Source organism: Arabidopsis thaliana, chromosome 5 (assembly GCF_000001735.4).
Source record: "Arabidopsis thaliana chromosome 5, partial sequence".
NCBI classification, from domain to species: domain Eukaryota; kingdom Viridiplantae; phylum Streptophyta; class Magnoliopsida; order Brassicales; family Brassicaceae; genus Arabidopsis; species Arabidopsis thaliana.
This window is the reverse complement of record NC_003076.8, coordinates 7,322,193-7,346,247: the sequence shown is the minus strand read 5'-3', so window position 1 is coordinate 7,346,247 and position 24,055 is coordinate 7,322,193. Positions and strand designations below refer to the sequence as shown.

At 34.7% G+C, this 24,055-nt stretch overlaps 7 protein-coding genes across 12 annotated transcripts; 4 read left to right on the top strand and 3 right to left on the bottom strand.

Annotated features, from left to right (window-relative positions):
• Window positions 1–186: 186 nt before the first annotated feature.
• AT5G22150 (uncharacterized protein) lies at window positions 187–3,683 on the bottom strand (the record flags this gene model as incomplete). Of its 2 annotated transcripts, none has more annotated exons than NM_147896.2 (3): window positions 187–735; window positions 3,060–3,288; window positions 3,362–3,683. In NM_147896.2, the coding sequence occupies 3 exons, from the start codon at window positions 3,679–3,681 to the stop codon at window positions 292–294; spliced, it is 993 nt and encodes a 330-aa protein (NP_680201.1). The 2 variants fall into 2 exon arrangements, with proteins under 2 accessions (NP_680201.1, NP_001332348.1); NM_001343722.1 differs by having other exon boundaries at window positions 292–735; window positions 3,398–3,681.
• A 605-nt stretch (window positions 3,684–4,288) lies between these two features.
• Window positions 4,289–6,193, top strand: AT5G22140 (FAD/NAD(P)-binding oxidoreductase family protein). 2 transcript variants are annotated; one of them, NM_147895.3, is made up of 4 exons: window positions 4,289–4,712; window positions 4,810–5,066; window positions 5,158–5,609; window positions 5,698–6,193. In NM_147895.3, exons 1-4 carry the CDS (start codon window positions 4,591–4,593, stop codon window positions 5,962–5,964), a joined length of 1,098 nt encoding a protein of 365 aa, NP_680200.1. In that variant the 5' UTR covers window positions 4,289–4,590; the 3' UTR covers window positions 5,965–6,193. The 2 variants fall into 2 exon arrangements, with proteins under 2 accessions (NP_680200.1, NP_974819.1); NM_203090.1 differs by having other exon boundaries at window positions 4,457–4,716; window positions 4,814–5,066; window positions 5,698–6,126.
• Window positions 5,220–5,822, bottom strand: AT5G22145 (uncharacterized protein; the record flags this gene model as incomplete). The annotated part of the gene is made up of 2 exons (NM_001343721.1): window positions 5,220–5,607; window positions 5,800–5,822. The coding sequence occupies 2 exons, from the start codon at window positions 5,820–5,822 to the stop codon at window positions 5,421–5,423; spliced, it is 210 nt and encodes a 69-aa protein (NP_001330889.1). The 3' UTR covers window positions 5,220–5,420.
• Window positions 6,194–6,195: 2 nt separating the features above from the next.
• Window positions 6,196–9,090, top strand: PNT1 (mannosyltransferase family protein). 3 transcript variants are annotated; one of them, NM_147894.4, is made up of 5 exons: window positions 6,196–6,459; window positions 6,651–6,914; window positions 7,076–7,258; window positions 7,772–8,316; window positions 8,445–9,090. In NM_147894.4, the coding sequence occupies exons 1-5, from the start codon at window positions 6,417–6,419 to the stop codon at window positions 8,760–8,762; spliced, it is 1,353 nt and encodes a 450-aa protein (NP_680199.1). In that variant the 5' UTR covers window positions 6,196–6,416; the 3' UTR covers window positions 8,763–9,090. The 3 variants fall into 3 exon arrangements, with proteins under 3 accessions (NP_680199.1, NP_001190361.1, NP_001332623.1); NM_001203432.1 differs by having other exon boundaries at window positions 7,016–7,258; NM_001343720.1 differs by lacking the exon at window positions 6,196–6,459 and having other exon boundaries at window positions 6,626–6,914.
• A 139-nt stretch (window positions 9,091–9,229) lies between these two features.
• AT5G22120 (coiled-coil protein) lies at window positions 9,230–11,934 on the top strand. Its single transcript, NM_147893.4, has 7 exons — window positions 9,230–9,812; window positions 9,942–10,024; window positions 10,111–10,173; window positions 10,276–10,521; window positions 10,672–10,833; window positions 11,136–11,225; window positions 11,449–11,934. The coding sequence occupies exons 1-7, from the start codon at window positions 9,493–9,495 to the stop codon at window positions 11,634–11,636; spliced, it is 1,152 nt and encodes a 383-aa protein (NP_680198.1). The 5' UTR covers window positions 9,230–9,492; the 3' UTR covers window positions 11,637–11,934.
• Window positions 11,935–11,965: 31 nt separating this feature from the next.
• Window positions 11,966–15,423, top strand: DPB2 (DNA polymerase epsilon subunit B2; the record flags this gene model as incomplete). 2 transcript variants are annotated; one of them, NM_147892.4, is made up of 13 exons in its annotated part: window positions 11,966–12,238; window positions 12,331–12,499; window positions 12,684–12,837; window positions 12,943–13,074; window positions 13,224–13,301; window positions 13,644–13,748; window positions 13,864–13,944; window positions 14,029–14,159; window positions 14,250–14,344; window positions 14,435–14,534; window positions 14,648–14,762; window positions 14,855–14,965; window positions 15,037–15,423. In NM_147892.4, the coding sequence occupies exons 1-13, from the start codon at window positions 12,070–12,072 to the stop codon at window positions 15,175–15,177; spliced, it is 1,581 nt and encodes a 526-aa protein (NP_680197.2). In that variant the 5' UTR covers window positions 11,966–12,069. The 2 variants fall into 2 exon arrangements, with proteins under 2 accessions (NP_680197.2, NP_001332528.1); NM_001343719.1 differs by lacking the exon at window positions 15,037–15,423 and having other exon boundaries at window positions 14,855–15,013.
• AT5G22100 (RNA cyclase family protein) lies at window positions 15,318–17,378 on the bottom strand. Its single transcript, NM_147891.4, has 6 exons — window positions 17,035–17,378; window positions 16,648–16,797; window positions 16,386–16,564; window positions 16,130–16,305; window positions 15,833–16,046; window positions 15,318–15,739 (listed from the first exon to the last, which is right to left on the bottom strand). Exons 1-6 carry the CDS (start codon window positions 17,231–17,233, stop codon window positions 15,530–15,532), a joined length of 1,128 nt encoding a protein of 375 aa, NP_680196.1. The 5' UTR covers window positions 17,234–17,378; the 3' UTR covers window positions 15,318–15,529.
• Window positions 17,379–24,055: the final 6,677 nt, after the last annotated feature.

Here is a 24,055-nt window from a genome sequence, read left to right as displayed (position 1 = left end):
CAGCTTAAAGAAGTGATCTTACTATCTTAGTCTTAAAGACAAAATCCAAACGTCAATTGATCTCTTTTTGATATTAAAATTGGAAAAAACAAAAGAAACAGTTTTGTTGAAGAAAAAGAAAATAGTGAGCAAGTTAGAAAATTAAATTGTTTTCTTAACAGACAACTTACATATATACTCGAACAATATATTAATATATCCCAATTCTAACAATAAAAATAAAACAAAATAAATGACCTAAGCCAACAACACCCATTAATAGAAACCATCGATTCAAGATCGGAGAGAATATTAAGCCAAATGGTTCTGGAATATATAATCACACCGTTTCACATTTCCAAGCAACGATCCCGTGACCTTCCCCGCCTGATCCGTCGTGAATTTCACCGGAATACGAGGACAAGCCGCCATCAAAAAACCATTTAAATATCTAACATCTGTATTCATCGCAAACATAATCTCAACCCGAGCATTCCAAATAACGTCGCCAATAACTTTCGGCATAACCACCTTCTCGAAAACGACGTCTGTTTTGTTTCCGGTGACGAAATAACCCGACGAGGGGGACGATGATGATTTGGAGATAACTTCACTACCTCGGAGTAAACGCGAATTGAGTGTATGAATAGAGACTTCACAGCCGGTGACTGGACTCCTCGCAACGAAACCAATCGTCCAATCAGCGGCTGAAACGTTTGCGTTTGCATTTGAGACGGAGACGGAATTGGTAAAAAGCTCTACGTAACAACTTTGTCTTATGTGAATTTTGGAAACACCTAAGAAAAAGAGAAAAAGGAGTAAGGAGCTAGAACCAGTGGTAAAAAAGTAAGCAGTGCAACAAAATTCTGGAGTAATGTCTATCGGCTCGTCGGATGGTGTTCTTGAAGTTTCCAGGTTACATTGGCCAGGTCGGTGAATGAGGCCACAAGAGATACATCGAGATCTTGACATTTTGGAGGTTTTAACACGTTCTAATGAAAAAGTATATACTTATACTAAATTTGTTATTTTTTTAAAAAATTTTTTTAATACTTTGCGTTAAATTTTGTTCTAATATATATACCATGTTTTTAATTTAGATACTTTAATAAAGCAAATCTACGGGATATCTTTTCCTTTGTTGTTGGCTCAATCAAGGGACTTCTATGGGACTTAATAGCCTTGGTTATCTACTTTAATTTAAAACATAAGATATAATACATAGATTCTAATTTTTAATACTTACCTTATACGATATTTATTACTAAAACTTAACTACTAAATAACATTTAAAAAATAAGCACTTTCAAAAAAATTAAGGAGAGAGTTTAATTATGGATTTTATTCAAATAATGATAATAGATTATTTTTTTTGGTAGGGATTAATGATAATAGATTTTAAAGTTTGGTGTTGTTTAACTAAATTTTTAAATAGTTAACTAAAATCTAGTGTTATTCAAAACTGAAGACTTGTTAAATCTTTGTATATTAAAATCTTTTTGGTGTTTCATAAGTATATTATTAGGAAACAGAGGAACAATGTACTTCATAATCTGCAGTCCATCCCTCCTCTGCTCATTTTCAATTCCATCGATCGTGAGGTGCGCAACACCATCTCCGCTGGGCGTCATAGGAAGCTTTGGAGAAACCTAATGCTTCTCTGGATCCGATAATTCTCTTTTTAAGCCATACTTATTGTAATCTTGCTTTTTATCTTTTTTGTCAAGATTACTCTCTTCTTAGGTAGTGTCTCTGTATTACCTCAATTTTCATTTTATATGATATTAACATTCATAGCAAAAAAAGAAAAAGTATATTATTAGGTAGAAAATTCAAAATATTATGCAGAGATTTTGAAATTCACATAAATAGTTTAAAAAAAGAAAATCATAAAATCTAAACACTAAAGAATTGAATCCTTACCAACAAATCTAAACATTAAAGAATTGAATAACACACCCGAAACTTTTAACGGAAGATAAATGGAGCTAAAAGAAAGAAAGTGGAGCTTTTTTAACTCTGAAATCGGGAGTACGACTACTTAGGAAACTGCAAGTCTGCAAATACATAGCAAATGGTTAATTATTTTTAAAAATTATCGTATTTTTTATATAGGAGATTTGAACATTGTTACACAAAAGTTATCTATGATATAAGAAAATTTAAACAAACCAACCAAAATTGCGAGAAACGATAAATCCAAAATTTAAAAAAAGGGGAAGTGGCTTAGAGCATCTCCATCTCTTATCATATGAGGAGGTCTTCCCACCATTAAAGTCTAATTTGTTTTTAAAAAAATATTATTTTAGTGTTGTAGTGTCTTTAAATTTAGAACAATATGTTTTAAATGTCTAGTTAGAGACATTTTTGAGTATGATGCCTTTAATTAAAAGACCCTTTATATTTATTTATTAATATTTAGTAACTTTTGTTTTTTAGAGACACTCACTAAAATTGTGCAATGAAAGTGTTTAGGAAGCTTTACTCTCAACCCACACAATCTTGTGAAAAAGTCGTTGGCGGAGGATAGCAACTCTGTTACAGTGAACCAACACAAAGACTTAAGAAAAGAGTTATGCATACCTCTGAATAATTCGCCCTTCTCGTAAATGGATTTTTGTCTAGCAAGATTGTATCTATGTCTAATAGAATAAAGTGTATTCGATGTCAGTCTTTTTTTTTTTAAAGCTTACATCATCAAATAAAGTGTATTTAAAGTCTTTAGTTTGTTTTTTCCGTTAAATGTGACAATCAAGAGAAGGGCGATTGTTTGTGTCGGTAACTTACTCGAGATATTTTCTTCTTCCATATAAATGTGTCTAGTATCGGATTTCATTTTAAGATTACCAATTGTTGTTTACATAGTCATCAAAGAGAAGTGTATAAAAAAAACGATGTTGGATTTACTACATAATAAAATAACTACTCGAGTGAATAACAAGAAAACAACAAGAATACGATGAAAAGGCCTAAAAATCATAAGGAGGAGTTATATACAAAATCTTCAATTTTGTGAAAGAAGAGTGACATTGAATCTTTTCAACGTTCTCATGGCTTCGAGTTAGATTACGACAACTTACATCAATATGTCCAGCGTTATCATAGTTTTCTCCGTAACTCTTATGCGTACCCCTTAATTTGACATCTAATTGTTCGGAAACGACGTCATTTGGATTACCCTCCGCAACGAAATCCACTGAGAAAGCCGTGTGACTTGGCGACTTACGTTCATGAGAAGTATTCAAAACGGCAGCGCTTAAGGTACCGAGACTCACTTCAGTCTCATCGCCTTCGTAGTAGATAGAAAACCTGCAAGACCATTGAACAAAAAAAAGCCATTATTGCATCATATAAAAGAAAAATATGGGAACAAATTAAATACCTAGGGCTAGGGTTTTTGACGAGAAAATCAACGTGCCAAGTGTCTGAGGGAGAGACGGCGATGGATTGGATGGCGAATTTGGCGTCACATTGAGCATTGTCGACGAAGTGAAAGAGATATACCATTACGGCGATGATGGTGAATATTGCGCCGCAAAAAGGTATACAGCAAACCGTAGTTTCCTTACAAGTGGCTCTACGACCATTTGTTGGCGGTAGTGTCACTATTGGACGTGACCACCATCTACGACGAGGAGGCATGTCCGAGGACGCGTACGGTGGAATTAGATATTCGTTGTAAGAATTGGTTTGGAAAGTCATTTCTTTGTTTGGCGCTTATTTGGAGAGGAAAGTAAGATTTTGATGCCAACTTAACTTATATATAGAGACGAGAGGGGATCTGGTTAATAAATATTAGTCTTTTTTTTTGGTCGTTTATAAATATACAGTAATTTCAATTGATCTCTTTCTTTTTCTTTTTTTTTACTTTGCATTTTATGTGTTGTGAAGATTGTTATGATATTGCGGGGATATTATTTATTTACAAATCACAATGAATTATTCATCTTTTTAATTTCTTACATTTAATAAATATCCGAATTTAACATAATTAAATTTAATAAATTGTGTCAAATCTCAAATATCTTACTTTCTTTTTCATATATGTCATTGTATTAAATTCGTCGGCCTTCAATGGCCATTTCTTGTGATATATATGTCCTATCTTTTGTCTTAAAGACAAAACCCAAAAAATCAAATCTTATCTTTATTATTAGAAAAGTATGTTTTGTTTTTTTTAAAACAAGAAAGAATGTAAGGAGTAAGTATATAAATTGTCAAAAAAAAAAAAATGAATGAGATTGACAAAACTTATACTCGGCCCAAACTCGTAAACTTAAGGGGCCAATATTCAAACTCAAAGGCCCAATAGCATTCAGGAACAAAATTAAAAATTGAAAATTGCGTTCTTCCGCCATTGACGTATTCGATGATGTAAGCTTACGGGAAGCTCCACAAGATTCTTCTTCTTCTTCAGGTATCTGAAGTCACTAAACACGTCAATCACAAATTCCTTTTACTTTTCCTCTCTGACAATCTTTCTACACTTCATCTCTCTATATATATATATCGAATCTTGAAACTGATTTGAAAGAAGAAGAAGAAGAAACCTAACGAAGAACATTCGAAAAAACCTAAACTGTTTTTTACTTTGAGCTTGAATCTGTAAAAATGGAAGGCATTGAATCTGGGTCTAAACAAGGAAAGAGAGTGGTTGTGATCGGCGGCGGAATCGCCGGCTCACTCGCCGCGAAATTGCTTCAGTTCGATGCTGAAGTCACACTCATCGATCCGTAAGTTCTTTCACCAGATTCTTAATAAAAACAACAAATTCTTTTTGTAATGTTCTTCGTTTTGATCATAAAAGCTCAAAACTTGTGTTGAGATCAGGAAGGAGTATTTTGAGATTACATGGGCAAGTTTGAGATCCATGGTGGAGCCTAAGTTTGCTGAGAGAACAGTGATTAACCACAAGAGTTACTTGAAACAAGGCCGTCTTGTAACTTCTCCGGCGATCAATATCACAGAGAGTGATGTTATGACTGAAGATGGATCTGTGATTGGATATGATTATCTTGTGATTGCTACAGGTCACAATGACTTGTTCCCTAAAACTAGACAAGAGAAGCTGTCACATTATCAATCTGGTATGAGATTTCTGTTTGTTTTGGTTGGTAATGAGATTGTAAGTGAAGATATTTAGTATGACTTAACAACATTTGATCTATTTGGTTGCAGAATATGAGAAGATAAAATCTTCTGGATCAGTTTTGATTGTTGGTGGAGGTCCATCTGGTGTGGAGCTAGCTGCGGAAATCGCGGTTGATTTCCCGGAGAAGAAGGTTACTCTGGTGCATAAAGGACCAAGATTGCTTGAGTTTGTTGGACAAAAAGCTGCTGATAAAGCATCTGATTGGTTAGAATCAAAGAAAGTGGAAGTTATATTGAACCAATCTGTGGATTTGAGTTCAGCTTCGGATGGAAACAAAATATACCGGACTTCAGGAGGAGAAACTATACACGCAGATATTCACTTCCTCTGTGTTGGGAAACCTTTGTCTTCTCAATGGCTCAATGGAACTGTTCTGAAAGATAGCTTGGATGGTAAAGGAAGAGTCATGGTCGATGAGTACTTGCGGATTAGAGGTCGAAGCAATGTATTCGCTGTTGGAGATATCACTAATATCCCTGTAAGTACATGATATCATCGAAATATCCATCTTTTAAAAAAGTTTCTTGGTTAGTCTCTTGTTTTGATTATATGATTGCTAATGACAGGAGATGAAACAAGGATATATAGCAGAGACTCATGCTAATGTCGTTGTGAAGAACATAAAGGTAATGATGTCAGGTGGGAAAAAGAAGAAGATGTCGACTTACAAGCCCGGTCCAGAGTTGGCCATTGTATCTTTAGGAAGAAAGGACTCGGTGGCTCAGTTTCCGTTTGTGACAGTTGTTGGTTGCCTCCCTGGTTTGATCAAGTCTAAGGATCTGTTTGTGGGGAAGACAAGGAAGGCAAGAGGCCTAAATCCTAAACTTGTATAAGTTTGATTCCTATTGTGTTTTGAGGTTACATCTTGTGTGCAGATGTAATCATGTTGTTTGTGTTTGTGTTTGTTTTTGTGTTGATTTCATTGTTTCAGTGTGTGTTGATTTTGCTTTATGTTGGTATCTAATGTATAAATAATGGAATTATTTGAGTCGACTAAACCGGAAAATCAAATAAGATCAAACCGGAAACCAAACATAAACCAGAAAAAAAAACAAATTGAAATCATTTCGTTCAAACCTCTGAGCATTCCAGCGACTGTTTTAGGTTGAATCGGAGATCTCTTGGCGGAGAGACATACACCGGCTAGTTCAATCATCCCTGTAAACCCCTGAATCTTTCCGTTGAAGAAACTAAAGTTTAAATACCTAAGAGAACGTTTACTTATGAGAGTGATGTGATCGAGACTTTTGTGAGTCGAGGTTTAAAGATTCAGAAGATAAGCGATATGTCTCGTGAATCAGAGAACACTGATGATGAACCATCGAAATGTATGTAATTCGTTCCTCTCTATGTAATAAGCTTTAAGATGCATTGAATCACGATAATCTGTGTATAATTTAGTCTGTTGGATTAACTTGATTAGGATTAGTAATTGCATACTAAGATCTTGGAGCTTTTGAATTTAGTCATTGTTGCTTCTTTGGATTGCTCATCATAATTTTAAATTCTGATTGTATAGGGATGAAGTTCCGTTCACTACTGGTGTTCTCGATGCTTCTGCGTGTGTTTTTGATTGTTTATGGAGAATGGCAAGATGCTCATATGGAGGTCCGGTACACTGATGTTGATTACATTGTATTTTCCGATGCTGCTTCGTTGATGGCATCCGGAGAATCTCCTTACAAGCGAACCACATACCGTTATTCGCCTTTGCTCGCGCTTCTTCTGACCCCTAATTCCTTCTTTCATCGGTCATGGGGAAAGTTTCTCTTCTCAGCTTCTGGTATGGCATTTCTTATAGTTATCTCATCTTTCTTATGTTTATTATGTCTTAACAGAAGAAAATTAGTAGAAAGTTCAACCTTTTTTGGTTTAGTTCATCAGCCTCACAATGTGTCGATGATTTGTTTCTCTGTCGTTTTGGAATCTATTTCCATGTTTCAGATTTACTGGTCGGCTGGTTTATCCATAAGATTTTGAAACAACGTAAGGTGCCTGAGAAGATATGTACATATTCTGTAATGGTTTGGCTTTTCAATCCGTTTACATTCACTATTGGAACCAGAGGGAACTGTGAACCCATCGTTTGTGCCATGATATTATGGATCATTCTCTGCCTAATGCAAGGTAGACACCTACTTTGAGATTAGTACAAGTCAAGGGAACTTTTTTTCTGTAGACTATTATTAAGTTTGCAGCTTTTATGCATTGATAGCCTAAATTTAGTTCCATGAACTAATTTATATCAGTTCAATTCATATGTGTGTATCTTTCACATTAGGTGATTATAACAGAAATATAATAGAAGTGTCAATACATAATGTCTTCTTTATGAACTGTTTTAGACAGAGAGTAACAGATTAGGCCATGCTGAGTATTCGGGAATAGGCTTGGAAACTTTTTTAGGCTTTGGAGAGTTTGGGGACTATATATCATTTCCTAAGTATATTTTGTTTTCTATTTCGTTCTCTGTGGTTTGGTCTGCAACTGTAGTTATGTTCATCGTTCTTAACAGCGATAAGTAAAGACTAAAGAGTTCTTATTAGGCTATTCTCCTGTCCTGTTCTTATCAGTGAAATATCCAGTTTGTTAATCCGGCAAACTATTGACACAACAACATCTATATATTTTGCTGTGTAGGTAATTTGTTACAAGCTGCATTTTGGTACGGGCTTGTTGTGCATTTCAGGGTCTATCCTATTATCTATGCCTTGCCAATCATCCTGGTTCTTGATACCCAGGTATTTAGATCTGGTCAAAAGCCGGCTCTTTTGTATTGGAATACCGGTCAGGCCAAGACACCTGCCAGTAACATGGAGAGAAAAACATTCCTCTTCAATCTCTTGACCACCTTGAAAAGTTTATTTTCCAGGGAGAGAATCATGTTTGCTTTGATATCCGGGGGAGTTTTTCTAGCTTGCAATGCTGTTTCCTTCTATTTTTATGGACAAGAGTTCCTGCATGAGGCTCTCTTATATCACCTTACTCGAACAGATCCAAGGCACAACTTCTCCATCTACTTCTATCACATATATCTTCACTATGAGCGCCAGTTTTCAGCTGTGGAGAAGCTTATCTCGTTTTTACCCCAGTTTACAGTACAGTTTGCTCTAGTCTTCTGCTTCTCCCAGGATCTAGTGTTCTGCATCTTTCTCCAAACCGTTGCATTTGTCACTTTCAATAAGGTATATAATGCATCACTCTATTCTCATACTGTCCAAAAAAGTCTTCAATTGTTCATTTTCATATACATTCCCCAGTGAGCTAAAACTTTCTGGTTTTTGCAAATGTTGATCGCCTCATTTGTCTCTAGGTGATAACTGCGCAGTACTTTGTGTGGTTTTATTGCCTGCTACCCCTGATTCTACCATGGAGCCATATGAAGCTGAAATGGGAAGGCTTGTTATGCATCATTATGTGGATCGGAGCTCAGACACATTGGCTCTTATGGGGATACATGCTCGAGTTCAAGGGCGTTAATGTCTTTCTACCGCTATGGATCGCGAGTTTGCTGTTTCTGGCTGCAAACACCTTCGTCCTTGTCAGAATCATACAACGCCATCGATTCTCTCCTCTCTTCAGACGGTATGAATCGTCCTCTTCTTCAAACAATGTTACCAAAGAAGACTGAGACTAGCCAAAAGTTATTTGCTTTGTTGAGTCATTACCATCTACTGAGACTTTCAAGTTTACGGCTTTTGTATATGATTCATGATCTGCAAATTTTGTTGGTGTCTGCTTTTTGTTTGATATGTATTCTAAAGGTTCGTTAGGATTTTTCTCAAGAAAAGTTCATTGATGAATATGAAACATTTGTAGACCTTGCTTGTCCTCAGATTCCTTGTACAAGAGAGACTGCAAATAGCTGTATAAAAACAACAGGTCATAAAAGCATCATCACACAAAGCGTAGATTGCTCTTTACATTTGTTTTAATGTGAGAGTATACAAACTTTGATACGTATATCATTAATTATGAAATTCCGGGCTTTTGCCACATAATCTCCCCATAACATGATCCATATTCCATACTATGGATCTTTGATAAAAAAAAAAAGTGATATCTGAATTTGTTTTTAATAGATAACTAAGTACACAGCTGATATTTTGCAAAATATAATTACAAGGTCCCAAACATTCACCCAAATTTACAAAATAGTATTTGGACAGCTTTGAGTTGAGTTGAGTAATAAAGTTTTGTTTCACCTTACTGTATTTTCTTTATAATTTTCTAAAACATGTTCTAAAAATTCAAATTGATTACGATGATATATAAATAAGAAGCAAAGAATCATCGCTTTCTAATTCGTGTGGATACGTGTGGGAATTTTCTGAAAGCGTCAGACTCGCTGAGACCTAACTATGGAGAACACACGGCCAAACGAAGAAGAAGGAAGAATAAGTGAACCAAATTGGAGCGAACGAGTGGAGGATCTCGTGGTAGCCGGCGACGTCACGGCGGCGATCTCCTTTCTCGAGTCTTTGGAGACCAATCTTCAATCGCGGTTAGGTTCTTCCTCCTCCGGCGAGAGAACGGAGTTTGGGCTTCAATTATCCGCCGCTCTTACGCAGTTGGCGGATCTCTACTCTTCTGAGGGACTTTCCCTTAAATCCGATGAGCTTCGAACTCGCTCTTCCCTCATTAAGCAACGAGCGTTGGATTGTGATCTTGCCTCTTCAAGGTACACTACTGATTTTTGTTGATCGGAAAAACTAGGAGAGATATGAGAAATGTGGTTTAGGGAAATTGAAAGCTGGAAAATTATATGCTTTCATCGATTTTAGGGTTCATATACGGTTTATGATTGCAGAAGTTCCGGCAATGTAGAGAATCAATCTGTTGCTTCCAGTGGACTCAAGTCTGACCCAAATGTCTCAAGCTTTGATGCTGATGGTTGTTCTTCTAGAGTTCTCATTTGTTTTCTATCTGATTTCTCCTTTTTTACGCTGTTATTGATCGATTATCATGGATCTATTAAGGGAAAACGGAGGATTCCAAAGTATCTAGCAGTAATTCAGCTGCTCATGATTCTTCAGATGATGGTATGTTACATTTGTTGTGACTTAACAGATGCATTGACCTCTTGTATCAATCATGAGATCATGTATGTGTGTATGTTTACATGACCTTGATTTTTGTTGCAGATTGGGAAGCTCTTGCAGATGTTGAACCGAGTAAGTTACTCCCCGTAGAAGAGTTGCCTGAAATATCAAAGCTTTCGGTTGAAGAACCTAAAGTTCAAGGACCTAAGAGACGTGGAAGGGGAACGTTTACTTATAAGAGTGATGCAATGTACAGTGATCGAGATTTCTCTGAGTCGAGGTTTGATGATGATTCAGAAGATAACGATTTATCTCGTGAGTCAGAGAAGACTGATGAATCACTGAAATGTAAGTTGTGACTCTCAATGTTTCCTTTCTGTTTTTTGGATTGTATTATCTGTAACAAGTAGAAGCAGTATGTTAGATAAATCTGATTATGATTTATATGCTGCCTGTTCTAAATACAACACCTGAATTTCTATACGCTTTTAAATGCAGCCAAGTATGGCACACGCCATGTCCTCGTACTTGCTGGTTTTTCTCCAAGTTTGAGAACTACTGAATTGGAGAAGCTATTTAAAGACTTCAAAGATAGTGGATTTATCATTCGTTGGGTCAATGATACAACAGCACTTGCAGTCTTCAAAACCCCTTCAGCTGGTATATATATGTAATTTGATTTTTCATCATACATGCATTGGGTTAACTAGGAAAAATTTTAGTTTTATCCCACTACTGCATTAGTATTTCTCTGTTCTAGTGTTGCATTGTGTTATTAGATAGTGCATTGGTCTTCATCTAGGGTTGAACCACGTAAAATGCACGGCTTAGTTGTTAAGTAGGTTTAGTATCTTTACAGCTAAAAATGTAACTTCTGCCTTTGTTGCTAACTAAGTTATAAATCAGGATAGACTTTCTCCTATACAGCTAACTCTCGCTGTGTGTTTTGAATATTGATACAGCTCTAGAGGCTTGCAAGCATGTTCAATGTTCATTCACAATACGTGTACTCGATGATAACGATTCTCTTTTGGGCTCAATTTCTGGAAAAGGTAATCTACTCCTTTTTTATGGTTCTGCAAAATTATTCCCTCTTTTAATCAGATATAAGCTTCCCCACCAAATTTTTTTCTAATTTCGTTCACTTCTATATGTCATCAAATTATGAACTTTAACACACCATTTTTCCTTAATCCGCTTGATCAAGCTGTGTAATTAATTAAACACCAAAACACATATGTGTAACTATGTTATGTTAAATGATTTCTACTTCAGATTTGGAACCGCCGTCTCAAAGACCAAAGACATCAGCGAAAACAGCTCAACGGTTGATTGCTCACAGCATGGGATTGAAGCTACCGGCTTCTGGATTCGGGTCTAAAGAGCGAGACCAAGAAGCTGCCCGGAAAAACCGGATTGTCTCGAGACAGAAACAACGGGAAGATGCTTGGGGAGATGACTGACATTAACCATACAGTTTGGTTTGCTCAATTTTCCAGCTTACCGGAGCTATATTTCGTGTGTCTACTTATTGGTATATACAACCTCAATCCACTTGAGTGATCCCTTATAAGCATTGCTACTTGCTAGTGGTTGTTTGTAGTGTTTTTGTGTATTAAATTTAAACAGTTTAAAAATGCTTTAACCGGAAATGAAATCTGGACCCGTTATTATAATATTATCCAAAGTTCTAGACCCACCCGGTTTAGGTAGAGGGGCAATAATGTAAATAACGTATTAGCGAAAGAACAAAGAATTTCCACCGATTAGGGCTCTTCCACATTCGTTTCCCGCCGATTTGGGATTTTTCAGAGTTTTGCCGCCCAAAAAGAAATTAAAGAGAGAAGAAAAAAGTTTCGCAGATTCAGAGAGAGCAAAAAGAGAGAAGTAGCGAGAATGAGCAGCACCAGTCAGAAGAGGAAGAAGATACAGAAGAAATTCAAAAACAGAGGGTACAACCTCAAATTCGATGCCTTAGACGAGATTCTCGTTTTCGCCGATCAATTTCCCGACGACGATGACGGAGAAGCTATAGATCTTCTCCTCGATAACCTCCAGGAAACGCGTATGCCGCCCAATTCGTTTCTCTCTCGTATTATTCTGCGTAATTTGACATCGATTCTGAAGTCGTTGGGTATTTTGTAAAAAATGTTGCAGATAAATCATCCACTGTCGACGCGGAATCAGTTCGAGGATTGATAAATCGCTTGTTAGGAGCTCATAACGCCCCGGAGGAACCTACAACATCTGCTTCTTCCTTGGCGATCATCGACGCGTTTCTGGTGCCAAAGTTTGGATATGATTCTGTTAAAAAAAAGTTCAACGAGTAAGTCCACTCTAATTTTCCTACTAAGAGTGTGTCTAGTGAGTTTCTAGAGACGAGTTTGATAGGTGGCTTAGGGTTTATGTGTGGTAGATGATGGAACTTTATAGTGATGAATTGTAATGGTCGTTTGCGCGTTGTTGATTGTAGAATTGGACTGATTGAAGTAAATTTTAATTGATACTAGGCATACGAGTAGCTTGCCTATTCACGGTGAGGCTTCTGCAAAAACAGCTTTATACAGGGAACGATTCATGTTGTTGTCGCAGAGAGTTTCTCGTGCAGAGCATTTTTCTAGGCCAGCATTTGATGCTGAAATGTCGCAGTTTGAGAACAATGAGGTTGGTCTACGTTTTCTGTCAAATGTGGTTGTTCTCATTTTTCTTTTGGGTTATTTTTGTGTTCAAAACTAAACTAAGGAGTTTGTACTGTGTTATGTCTAGTAGATATCTTCAATCCAGTCTCTGATTTCTCAAAGGGGAAGGAAATGGGTGATGGGAGTGATATCACAGTTGGAAGATGGACATTTCTACCTGGAAGACCTTTCAGCTTCTGTAGAGATTGATCTGTCCAAAGCAATATCCTTTTTTTAAGTTGGTTCTAAAATCTGCAAAAACTGGACATAGCATTTCAACATATTGTTTAATGTCTCATGCTGATAAAGACATAGGAAGGAATTGCGTTTGAGTTTTTTGTGCTTTGAATAGTTTTCTTTGACAATCAGTACAAGATAACAACAGGATTCTTCACAGAGAATACTATAATTTTGGCAGAAGGCGAAATGCAGGTTAACGGTATCTTTCAGGTAATTAGAATTGAAGGTGGCAATTTTGGGCCTTTCTCTCCCCCATTCTGAGTTAATTACTTTTTAACTAGGGAGATATTTGTATAATTTGCTGAGGTGCACATTCATAGATTTTACGATTTTGTTTTATTTTTCATGTTGGGGTCAAGATATTAGGCTATTAGCTATATGAAGGATCATAGAACTAAGTCATGTATAGGGTCCTTTCTGTGACAAAACATACGTACACCTGTCTCCAATAAACACTTGATCAGATTGCCTGTAACAAAGCTCAGTTTTTCATAATATGTTCTTTGACCAACTCATCCTCTTCTAAAAGTGTATTCTCATCTTGTGGTGAAGGTGATTACATGTGGATTTCCTCCCTTAGAAGACAGGGACAAAACACTAAAGGCGCATTCTGAATATGATTTCTTCGGAGGCGGCACACTAACTAAAGAAGAGATGGTAATCTTTGATTCGTTGTTTGTACTCGGATTGAGAATTTTGTAAATTTTCAATGCAATCCCTTACATAGTAGGTAAACCACACTAAAAATAATGTGTTTTTTGCCTGCCAACAGATTAAACTTGCAGACCTTGAAAGACAAGCGGTGAATGACACATTTGTCATATTGTCTGACATATGGTTGGACGACGAAGAGGTGAGTTGGTGTACCAAGTACTCTATTTAGCATCAATATTTTGTGACATTGCTTGATCGCCACAATATGTTGTCCGTAGAGAAGGTTATGAGGAAGCTGGAAACTGTTCTTGACGGTTTTGAAAGTGTGGAGACAGTACCCTCCTTGTTTGTTTTTATGGGAAATTTTTGTTCTCGCCCATGCAACTTATCCTTTGGTTCGTATTCAAGCCTTAGGTAAGGGATCATTGTAGTTAGAATCTTCAATTGTTAAATGGGAATTTCTTCTTATATATTGTCGATAACCTGTGTCCATTTCTTTCGCAGGGAGCAGTTTGGTAAACTTGGGAGAATGATTGGAAACCATCCACGGCTTAAAGAAAATAGTCGGTTTTTATTCATTCCAGGTCCTGAGGACGCAGGTACCATCATCACCACCATTACTATGTAAATAATCTTTAACTGAGATCCATGAGGTAACATGACTTATAAAATCTCATCATATTTGACAGGTCCCTCAACAGTCTTGCCAAGATGCGCTTTACCGAAATATTTAACCGAAGAGCTTCGAAACATTATTCCCAATGCAATATTTTCAAGCAATCCTTGCAGGTGAGTTTTCTATACGATGTGTGAACTCTCTATTGCTCATCATTAGTTTTTTTTTCTTTTTCTTTTGAATTGTGAACATTTGCCACACATAATCTTGTCTTTGTAAAATGCAGAGTAAAGTTCTATAACCAAGAGATTGTGTTCTTCCGACAAGATCTTCTGTATCGGATGCGTCGTTCATGCTTAGTAACCCCTTCCTCAGAAGAAACGAATGACCCTTTTAAGCATGTAAACACATCTCTCGTCTCTGTTATTTTCTTACGTATGATTTAAAAGTTTTCCTGGTAAATGATGGAAACTCCTGAAACGTGTTGTTACAGCTTGTCTACACAATAACTCATCAGAGCCATCTATGTCCTCTACCTCTCATGGTGCAACCCATCATTTGGAACTACGATCACGCTCTTCGACTGTACCCAACTCCTCATACGGTATTCATTTCTATATCAAATCCTGCACGAAACCCGCCTTATAACTAAGTATTGTTGTTGTTTCAAAACAGATAGTATTAGGTGACAAGAGTGAGCAAGAGGTTTGCAAATTTGGGGGAACAACATGTTTCAATCCAGGCTCTTTCTCAACTGATAGCACATTCGTAGCTTATCGACCTTCCACTCAAGAAGTCGAACTCTCTGCTTTGTGATTCTCCTTTTAAAATTCATCCCAGGAGATCAATTGAGTGCCATTTTTACCAGACAAGCCTGAGCTTAAAAGGTATACAGAAAGAGTGAAAAAAATACTTCATGCCCCATTCTTTGCTTCTCTGTTGTATACAAGTTGTATCCTTATAAATTAAGTATTCTTTTAGGATATGTCTTAAGGTAAACAAATAATAGTCATAAATTTATATCAGACAAGGGTCGATCTAAAGTAAAAAATGCATAAATTTAAATGCAAATTGCCATTATGATTAGGTCAAAAATACACATCCACTCAAATTATAGAAAAGCGCTTTCATTCAGACAAAATTGTAAAAGGTGACTGTGAGTGAGAAATCAAGAGAGCTTTCTGGAGAGGTTAATTAAGCCACTTCCAGTACACTTGAGTATAACAGTCCCAGTCAATGGATCAGGTTTGATGGCAAACTTAACTCCCAGAAACTCCTTAATGTTCCTCAACGTCTCCACTGCATATGGAGATAATGTTCCAACTCGAACCTTTGACACGTCTTGTTCAGATAACGCACACAGTAGAAACAACAATCCCTGTAAAAAACCTCAGAGAATCAACAACACACCCACTTAAAGTCTGATCGATCTTGGTGTCTATGGTTAATGTTTTCAAATTTTAAAACGTACCTGGTGTGTTGAATCAACAACTCCACCTTTTTCAATCTCTTGAAGAAGCCATGAAGCTACTTCAACTCCTGTGTCTTCTGCTGGCGATCTCTCTTTCTTCTCTACATCGAGCTCTCCAGTTTCGTCTGGTCTTTCACAAGACACTGTTGTATCTGCAGAGATGAAACATCCTGTAGTTGTTTCTGCTGCCAATGATATTCCGTATCCAGGAGATCTGCAATCACGTAGGTTTTTTTAAAAAGGTGAGCTTTAATCAATCAAGTATCTCTTGCTTTTGGTTTTAGTTAAGCTTCTTACTTTCCAGCCTGAGCGCCAGCTCTGTGATCTTGGAAAATGTGAACATCAGGCAAGAGATTGTTAAAGATACCACGAGCTGCGAATCTCATGGAATGTTCAAAGTCACTAGTCACTCTTGTAGAGAAAGTTGTACCACGTATCTTCTTCACCATTCCTTCTTCTACCCAATGAACCGCCTGAAGCAATAATATAACAGATAAGAAATCCATTTGAACCTTGCAATGCGGAAGAAGAAAAGAGAACAAGTACTACATACACTTAGAGTCTTAATATTTGGAACTGTTAAGAGAACTTCTCCACCTCCATTCGGAGCTACTCCACGGGCTTCGATTTTCAGCTCCAAATCTTCTGCAGGGACTCCAAAACGCTTTATGATATTCAAGGTAGTGGAACGGAATGTGTCAACGCTAGCGTCTCTTGGATCATTTGTAATTCCTGCAAGAGTTAAAATACTTGCTCACTCGATCATCAAATATCCACATGCTTTTGAAAGCAGTTTTACAGTAGAAGGTACATACCTTTGAGCCTAATCGAAAGAGGCTTCTTTCCAAACAATCCCAACAAAAGCAATGGCTCAAGATAATAGCCAATGGATCGACTCAGCGAGCAGCTGTGAACCAAGTTCTTCCCTCCCACTATAGTTCCAGGCTTGTACTTTAATCGAGTCCCTGCCAAATTCGCAACATACTAAAAAACTAACAAACCAATTCGAATTTTTAAAAATCATTTTCTTCTTCTACAAGTTTTGCTTTCAGAAACACAAACATGATTGGAATCGAAACCTAGCTGAAAGATACAAAATTTGAAGCCCTAAATTGGTGAAACTTTAGCTTCAGCTCAATATCATTCCTAAAATCAGTAAATCTGAAGTCATGAACCCTAAAATCAGGTGAAAGGTTACTTACCGGTCTCGTTAATATCAACGACGGCGTCGTCGGTGACAATTTCTAAGAGGCGGAGAAGATTAACCTCGTGAGGTCGGAGACCAGGAATCGTTTCGTCGGCACGAATCTCATCAATCGAGATAGGTGTTGAAGAAAGTGTTGAAAGAAGAAGTCTTTGTCTAAAGCTTTGGCTTCCCTTCATCTTCTTCATCATCACCATTTTTCTGTCTCTCTGTTTTCTCGGAAGATTTCTTAAACCCTAAATCCCAATGAGACCTTCTTCTTCACCATTCACTTTATGCGGCTTATTATTTTAATTTTCAGTTTTGGGCTTAACTTAATCGGGCCTCAGGCCCTTTAAGAGTTTTTTTTTCCTTCTTAACTTGAAATTATACTGTTGACTAAGAAGCAAAATATAGGGCCTGGCTGGTTTAAACGGAGTGGATGCGGTTACGGAAGTTTGCGGAAACCGGTGGTTGCGGTTTTAAGCGTTATCAAGCGTTTTGAACGACTGGATAAGCGTTTGATAATAGGTGCGTTTGCGGGAGTTTTATGACTGGTAAACCAGCGGGTGCGGTAATAATTAATAAAACTAAACAAAAACATATAATATATTACTATTAAAAAAAATAAAAATGCAATATATTATTATGATAAATTGATAATATTAGAAATTTTGATTTTTTGACCAAATAAAAATACAATATATCATCTCAAAAATTTGATAAAAGAAATAAAAATACAATATATCATCTCGTCTGATCAAATGATTTTCTAATCGAGAAAACAAATCGAAACATGTATTCAATTAAAAAACTCAAAAGAATACAAAATAAAAAAAAATGATGCTATGAAATACTCAAAGAATTACACTAGCTAATGAATAGATAAAGGGAAAGATGATATGTTTAATTCCTGATTTTGATTTTCATCAGTTTGGATGGATGCCATAATTGAGAGAATAGGGTTATATTGATTAGAATTTTCTAATAAAAATAAAATATAAAAGAACTAGATTATTTTAATTATAGTGATTGGGCTTTGGGTGGAAGCCAAAATTATTTTAATTAATTAAAAAAAGATTTTTTTTTCTTTTTAACCTAACCGCTTCCACCCGCAACCGCAAACGCTTGCGGAAATGAGCTTTTGAAATCTGACGATTTCGAGCGGTCCAAAGTGGTATCTAACCGTTTCTATGATTGGTATTAATCGTTACCAACCGCTACCACCCACAAACGATGTGGGTGGCAGAGGGAAAACCAATCAAGCCCATAATCATAACATTGTATAGAAATTATTTACAGAAAATAATATCTTCATATCAACGACGAAAAATGATTAAATTCACGGTTTAATTTGTGGTAATGGATATTAGATACTTGAAATATTAAAATAAAAACGCCGAATTAATAACCAAGAAAATAGTATCATTGATTGAACTTAAAGATCATTTAGTGATTGCCCACCAAATTTTCTCTGTAGATTTTATGCTACCTTCAAAAAGTAGTTCACACCAATAAAATTACGACAGCTAGATAAAACTTTAATGTAACTTCTTTTTTTGACAGCAAAACTGTTCATAAAACTTTTAGTAACCTGAATTATGTGAAAGAAAAAAAAACTATATATCAACATACCACTTATTAAGAAAAAAAAACTGACCTCTTATAATAAAGTGATCAAACTTTTTCGCCACATCGCTACAAATTGTTGTAGTTTGTTTTTGTCTTTAATTTATTGACAAAATTCTTTATTTTAATGTGAACTATTTTCTTTGTGTTGCAACTCACATTTCTATACAATAATAATTGGATTAAATGTCAAAATAAATATGATTTGATCGAAAGCATAATTGGGCCTTCCCATTTGTTAAAAATTCTTATGTTCATCCATACCTCATTTTAAGCAAAATAAATGTTTCTAAAAATGCTTTAGGCTTTAGCTTTTTTTTTTTTTTTGATCAAAGGCTTTAGCCAGTTAAATTCATCATTTTTAACTATTATAATTGCTAAAGTTACCGCTAGCAATTTAACAATAGTATTGTAGGTGTTCCCAAAAAAGAAAATCCCCTACCAGTAAAAGAGATTCTATGTTGCATATCAAAAAAAATGTGGCACAAAAAAAACAAGAAAACACGGGTGTGACTGACCACCAAACATTAATTCTGTTTTTAGGAAAAGCGATTTCTCGTCAACAAAAGAGCAAAAGACATTAGAAATATTTAACATTTCAGCAAAAAACGAAAATTAAATAAAAAGACACTTATTATAAACCTTCTCAATTGCAATTAAACCCTTATAATTCAGTTGTACGGACAATCAAGATCTAATGCATCGTTTTGTCCGTACCTTTTAAGTGTGCGTCACTCCCCAGTCTTGATTTCCAATTTTATTTTGCATCTTGGTCCTTCTGTGCTACTATTACTCTTATATACACCACTTTAATTTAGTAACGCCTTCAAATTTTCCTATCAATTAGCTACTTCAAATTTGCAGTTGGTAGAGCCTATAATGACATTTCTTAGTGAAATTATCGTTTTTCAAATTAATATTGTTTTGTTATTTGCATTGTCAGAAGAAAATTTAGTGTGTACAAATTTGCTGTTCAAATTTTTATTTTTGTGTGTCTATGGTGGTATTTAAATTTCGTTATGAGGCATCATGCATGGATTCTTCTATATTGCTGATAAAAGACCACTAAACACACTTTGAAAGAGGTAACATGTCACTTTTCTACCATAAAAATTATGAGTTTTTGAACGTTTGTAAAACTTATACATATTTTTCTAAAAGTTAACGACCGATATATGTTATACTAAAAATATATTCAAACATCATTTTTTGAAAATATAGTAGTATTTTAAATAAATCTGAGATTATTCTCTGAGTAAGAATAACACACTTTTGATTATTGGTTACAACTTATATTATACAAAATACAAAAATACTAAAACTCTTGCAATCAATTATTAACGAGAACCTACTTACAAAGCTGATATGGATAATTGTGACATAATTTGTTCTACTGACTTGTTGCAACTTGTGTTGTGTGTGGTAAGTTTTTTTAATGAATATATGACCCTTGCTACTTTATCCTCAAAACTACATTTTGAATAAGAAATAAGTTAAACCACATACAAAATATATTTATAACAATGTGACATGATTTATTCTACTTGCTTGTTGCTACTTGCGTTGCTTGTGGTAAGGTATTATTTGATCCTTGCTTTTTTATTCTCAAAATTAAGTTTTGAATTAGAAATAATCAAATAAGTTGTAACCACATACAAAATATATTATAACAATAAAAGCTGCTTTTTCATCTTTTGTTGTATGCCTTTTTTTTTTTTGTTGTATGCCTAGTCTCATGAATCGGTGCCTTCTGAATCCTTATTTTTTGTCGGCCACCTTTATACTTATTATCATATTCACTACGCAACATATTAATTACCGTTATACATTTTAGTCAAAAAACTTGATTTCTATCAATCAATAATTACATATTCAGAAAACGTCGAAATATATTTTCATATACAAAGATTTGTTTAAAATCGAATGTTCGGGTTTCACCCAACCATCTGATTAATTTTAGAAGTAAGCATGTCTCTTAACAAGAAGTTTTCTGCAAACCCACCACATATAAAACAATCGAATGAAAACCTAAATGATCAAGTGGCCTACACAAAATGTTCGTACACAATAAATCAAATTCATAATTGTAACTAGCTAATTATGTTCGTGGTATTTGCTATAGACTTGAGACCACTATGCTACCACGCACATAATTGCGTTAAAATGACAATGATATGCAAAGAAAAAGGTACCACAACTTAAATCTTACCGGACCACAAGCTCAATCGTGCAAGATAGTGAAGTCGATTCTCAAGAAGTTAGTAAGTAGTGTATACAAATCTAATCCATAACACGTGACATACAAATATGGCAAATGACATGGGATCTACGAGACTCACGTGGGAATATATCATACATGTTACCGTACGAATTTGCATGAGATCATATCCTTGTTGTAATTGGATGGACGAGAGAGATGGTAAAGTGATAATATCATCTCTTTTCTTATAATTTTCTCTCATAGAGATAATAGAGAATATTATGCAAAGATTAAAATTCCTTTAGGTTATACCATTTAGCATATTTTGTGGCTACGTACGTTGCCTTCGGTCCTTTCACTTCACTTCCAACAATTCCTCCAATTAATCAATTCCAATATAATATGAGCCGTCGATCTCACCGCCATTATGAACGGTGGCTCAAAAGTCCCAGACCATGGTTCATATAATGGTAGGGTTCTTGTCAAATATCAAAATGCATTATAGGTTTCTTAAAAGTATCTGAAATGCTTTTATAAGTTTTAGAAGTATGTATTATTAATTGAAAATTTATTCCATACTAACCTAGACGTGTTTGGTCATTTCATTTGGCACACGTGGCATTCTCCCATTTGTCAAATTTGCTACGCTGAAATGGACAACACAAAATGGAAAAATTCCATCCAAAAGAAGAAAAATTCTCCCCAATCCTCTCTTTGCTTTTGAGTTTCCACCTTTGTATTTCCTTTTTCATTTGTACTACATATAAATAGTTATTAGTTAAATAAAAGTGAAAATGTGTTTTAAATTTTACTTTCGTCTACTCTCTAGTCTCGCTCTCTATTTATTTCTCTGCCACCGGATATAGCATCCATTCCACTTATAATGAAAGAAGATCCTCACTCACTTAGAATTTGTTACCTATAGTAGTTTACACAAAAAAAAAAAAAAAAAAAAAACGAAAATAACTATGTTAGATGTTTTAAAAATTTACATACAAATAATTGTACATCATAAAATGCAAGTATATATATATTTTTAAAAATCTTAAATCATTTAACAAAAGTGTTTTCAAACCATTATAAGCGAATAGAGTCTATGACAGAAATTTAAGAGAAAAATGAAAAGAACTTACATAATGTTACGAAAATTTGCAAGTTTAATTTTGTAAAGACAGATTTCATAAAAATTGACTGATGAATATATAAACTGCGGCAAGAAATGAAAAATAATATGATTAAATTCAGAAAATTTAATATATATTTAAATTTAATGTAATTAGTGGGGACTGTGTAGCTTTATTCTGGAAAGGGGTATCCACCACTATTGACCACGGAAAGGTCATGGACTCACGGTGTTCATAATTTCAATGAAAATAGTGTAAATTATAATTAAACAATAATGTACCTTTTTGTTTCCAATAATTTATAGTAAAATATATTGATTTATATCTCGTAAAATGATTTTAGTTTACATTTAATTTTGATTAATAAAAATAAAACAAATTCACAAACAATTTAACCTAATTCTTTTAATCCACCGGTTTTCAAAATATATAGATAATATTGTAGTAAATTAATATATAATATAAATTTAATTATTTATGCTAGTTGACCCATTGTTGTTAAAGTTCCATTTTCTATTTTATGTTAATCTTAGATCAAAATGATGAATCAGTACAAAGAAATGTACTCATTGTTTTATTTTTGCAGAATTTTTTTTTTTTTTTTTTTGAGTGTTTTAAAATATTTTCAAAAAGTGATATTGTTGGAGAGTAAATTAACATTTACTACGGTAAAAATATAAAAGATCGCTAAGAACATTGAGGTGGTGTTTTCTGTGAACCTCTTACGTTTTGCACACCAAGGTGGTATTTTCGGAGGATCATCTTCAATGCTAAAATCATAAACGGTATAGAACAATTGAGGCTTAGAAACAACCATGCAAGTAAGTCAGTCCTTAATTTTAAGAGGTTTAGAGTACTTTCGAGTATTTTTTAGATGTTCATTGAGAATAAATTCTCTAAAGATATTTTGGATCTCTTTTATGATATATGAATATATGAGATATTTATAGAATTTACTTCAACCGAATTATTGAGTCGTGTGGTGGATTAACCATTCACTTCTTAATATTGTACCTGAGTCACTTGCGGATGAGATATTGTTGCATGTAACTCCTTGGTGTGCTCGATTAGATAATGTAGTAATTTCTTAGTATTAACATGTAATTTTTTTTTAATATTCCTAATATATATTTAACAAACAAAATGGCTTATCTATATGGTTAGCCAAAAATCAGTATGAGAGTACCATGATGCTTTTCACATCCAACAATTTATTAGGTAGTGATCTTAATCTATCTCTTTACTTCACACATCTATATACAAATTGTGATGTTAGGAATTTTTAGAAAAATCCGAAAGAAGGAATAATACTCAACTAAAAATCATCAGTACAGTGTTTAATAATGGCACTAAACTATTTTATTAGATATTTATAGTTTTGGATATTTAACTTTTATAGCTAAAAATAATAACCGCGGCTACCAGAATATTAAGGTGTCTATATTCCCACCTTTAAAAAACGTATTCTTAAATTAACGGAAAGTTGGAAATTTCACGTTTCATTGGCCTCCACTTGTTCTAGAATTTTATCCTAGCCTATGCCTAACCTCTCTAGCTATTTGTCTATAGTTTCATACGCCACATTTAAAGATTCACGTCACAGAAATAGAAAAAAAGAAAATCATGCACCCCTGATTAAATACATTTTTGAATTTCATTTTAGTTAGACTTTAATTACTAGTACTAATTAAGTCGGTGGATATATATATCTAATGATTTTTAGAGGACAAGGGAATCCCAAGTAAATAAATATTTTCAAGAATAATGTTGACTAGATTAAAGAGAATTGATAGATTAATACTCCATCATTAACAGATAAATTGTTATTTAAAGGTTTATATACAATTCTTAAAGTGCTTTCATTTTAAATTAATGTACTAAAACAAGAGTCAACTAGCTAGGAATCGATCCATATATAATATGGTTGGAAACAAGTAAATCGCATTACGAATAGTACAGAAACGACGTTTAATTAAGTGAGCGGTGCTAAAATAATATGTAAAACTTTAAAAAGTATTTCCTATTTGATTCTTATTTGGTAAAACTCCTATTTTTGAAATTAAAGCTTATGCATCCAGCCATGCAAA

What these genes read in the sequence shown, in the direction of transcription:
- AT5G22100 (NM_147891.4), bottom strand. Translation starts at nt 17,233, where the DNA reads ATGGTGATGATGAAGAAGATGAAGGGAAGCCAAAGCTTTAGACAAAGA. An exon ending in CGTTGATATTAACGAGACCG is followed by an intron (nt 16,798 to 17,034) that starts GTAAGTAACCTT and finishes CGAATTTGGCAG; the next exon opens with GGACTCGATTAAAGTACAAG. An exon ending in TTGTTGATTCAACACACCAG is followed by an intron (nt 15,740 to 15,832) that starts GTACGTTTTAAA and finishes GGTTTTTTACAG; the next exon opens with GGATTGTTGTTTCTACTGTG.
- PNT1 (NM_001203432.1), top strand. Translation starts at nt 6,417, where the DNA reads ATGTCTCGTGAATCAGAGAACACTGATGATGAACCATCGAAAT. An exon ending in TGATGATGAACCATCGAAAT is followed by an intron (nt 6,460 to 6,650) that starts GTATGTAATTCG and finishes CTGATTGTATAG; the next exon opens with GGATGAAGTTCCGTTCACTA. An exon ending in CATTCTCTGCCTAATGCAAG is followed by an intron (nt 7,259 to 7,771) that starts GTAGACACCTAC and finishes TTTGCTGTGTAG; the next exon opens with GTAATTTGTTACAAGCTGCA.
- AT5G22140 (NM_147895.3), top strand. Translation starts at nt 4,591, where the DNA reads ATGGAAGGCATTGAATCTGGGTCTAAACAAGGAAAGAGAGTGGTTGTG. An exon ending in GAAGTCACACTCATCGATCC is followed by an intron (nt 4,713 to 4,809) that starts GTAAGTTCTTTC and finishes TGTTGAGATCAG; the next exon opens with GAAGGAGTATTTTGAGATTA. An exon ending in GCTGTCACATTATCAATCTG is followed by an intron (nt 5,067 to 5,157) that starts GTATGAGATTTC and finishes ATTTGGTTGCAG; the next exon opens with AATATGAGAAGATAAAATCT.
- AT5G22120 (NM_147893.4), top strand. Translation starts at nt 9,493, where the DNA reads ATGGAGAACACACGGCCAAACGAAGAAGAAGGAAGAATAAGTGAACCA. An exon ending in TCATGATTCTTCAGATGATG is followed by an intron (nt 10,174 to 10,275) that starts GTATGTTACATT and finishes TTTTTGTTGCAG; the next exon opens with ATTGGGAAGCTCTTGCAGAT. An exon ending in GGGCTCAATTTCTGGAAAAG is followed by an intron (nt 11,226 to 11,448) that starts GTAATCTACTCC and finishes TTTCTACTTCAG; the next exon opens with ATTTGGAACCGCCGTCTCAA.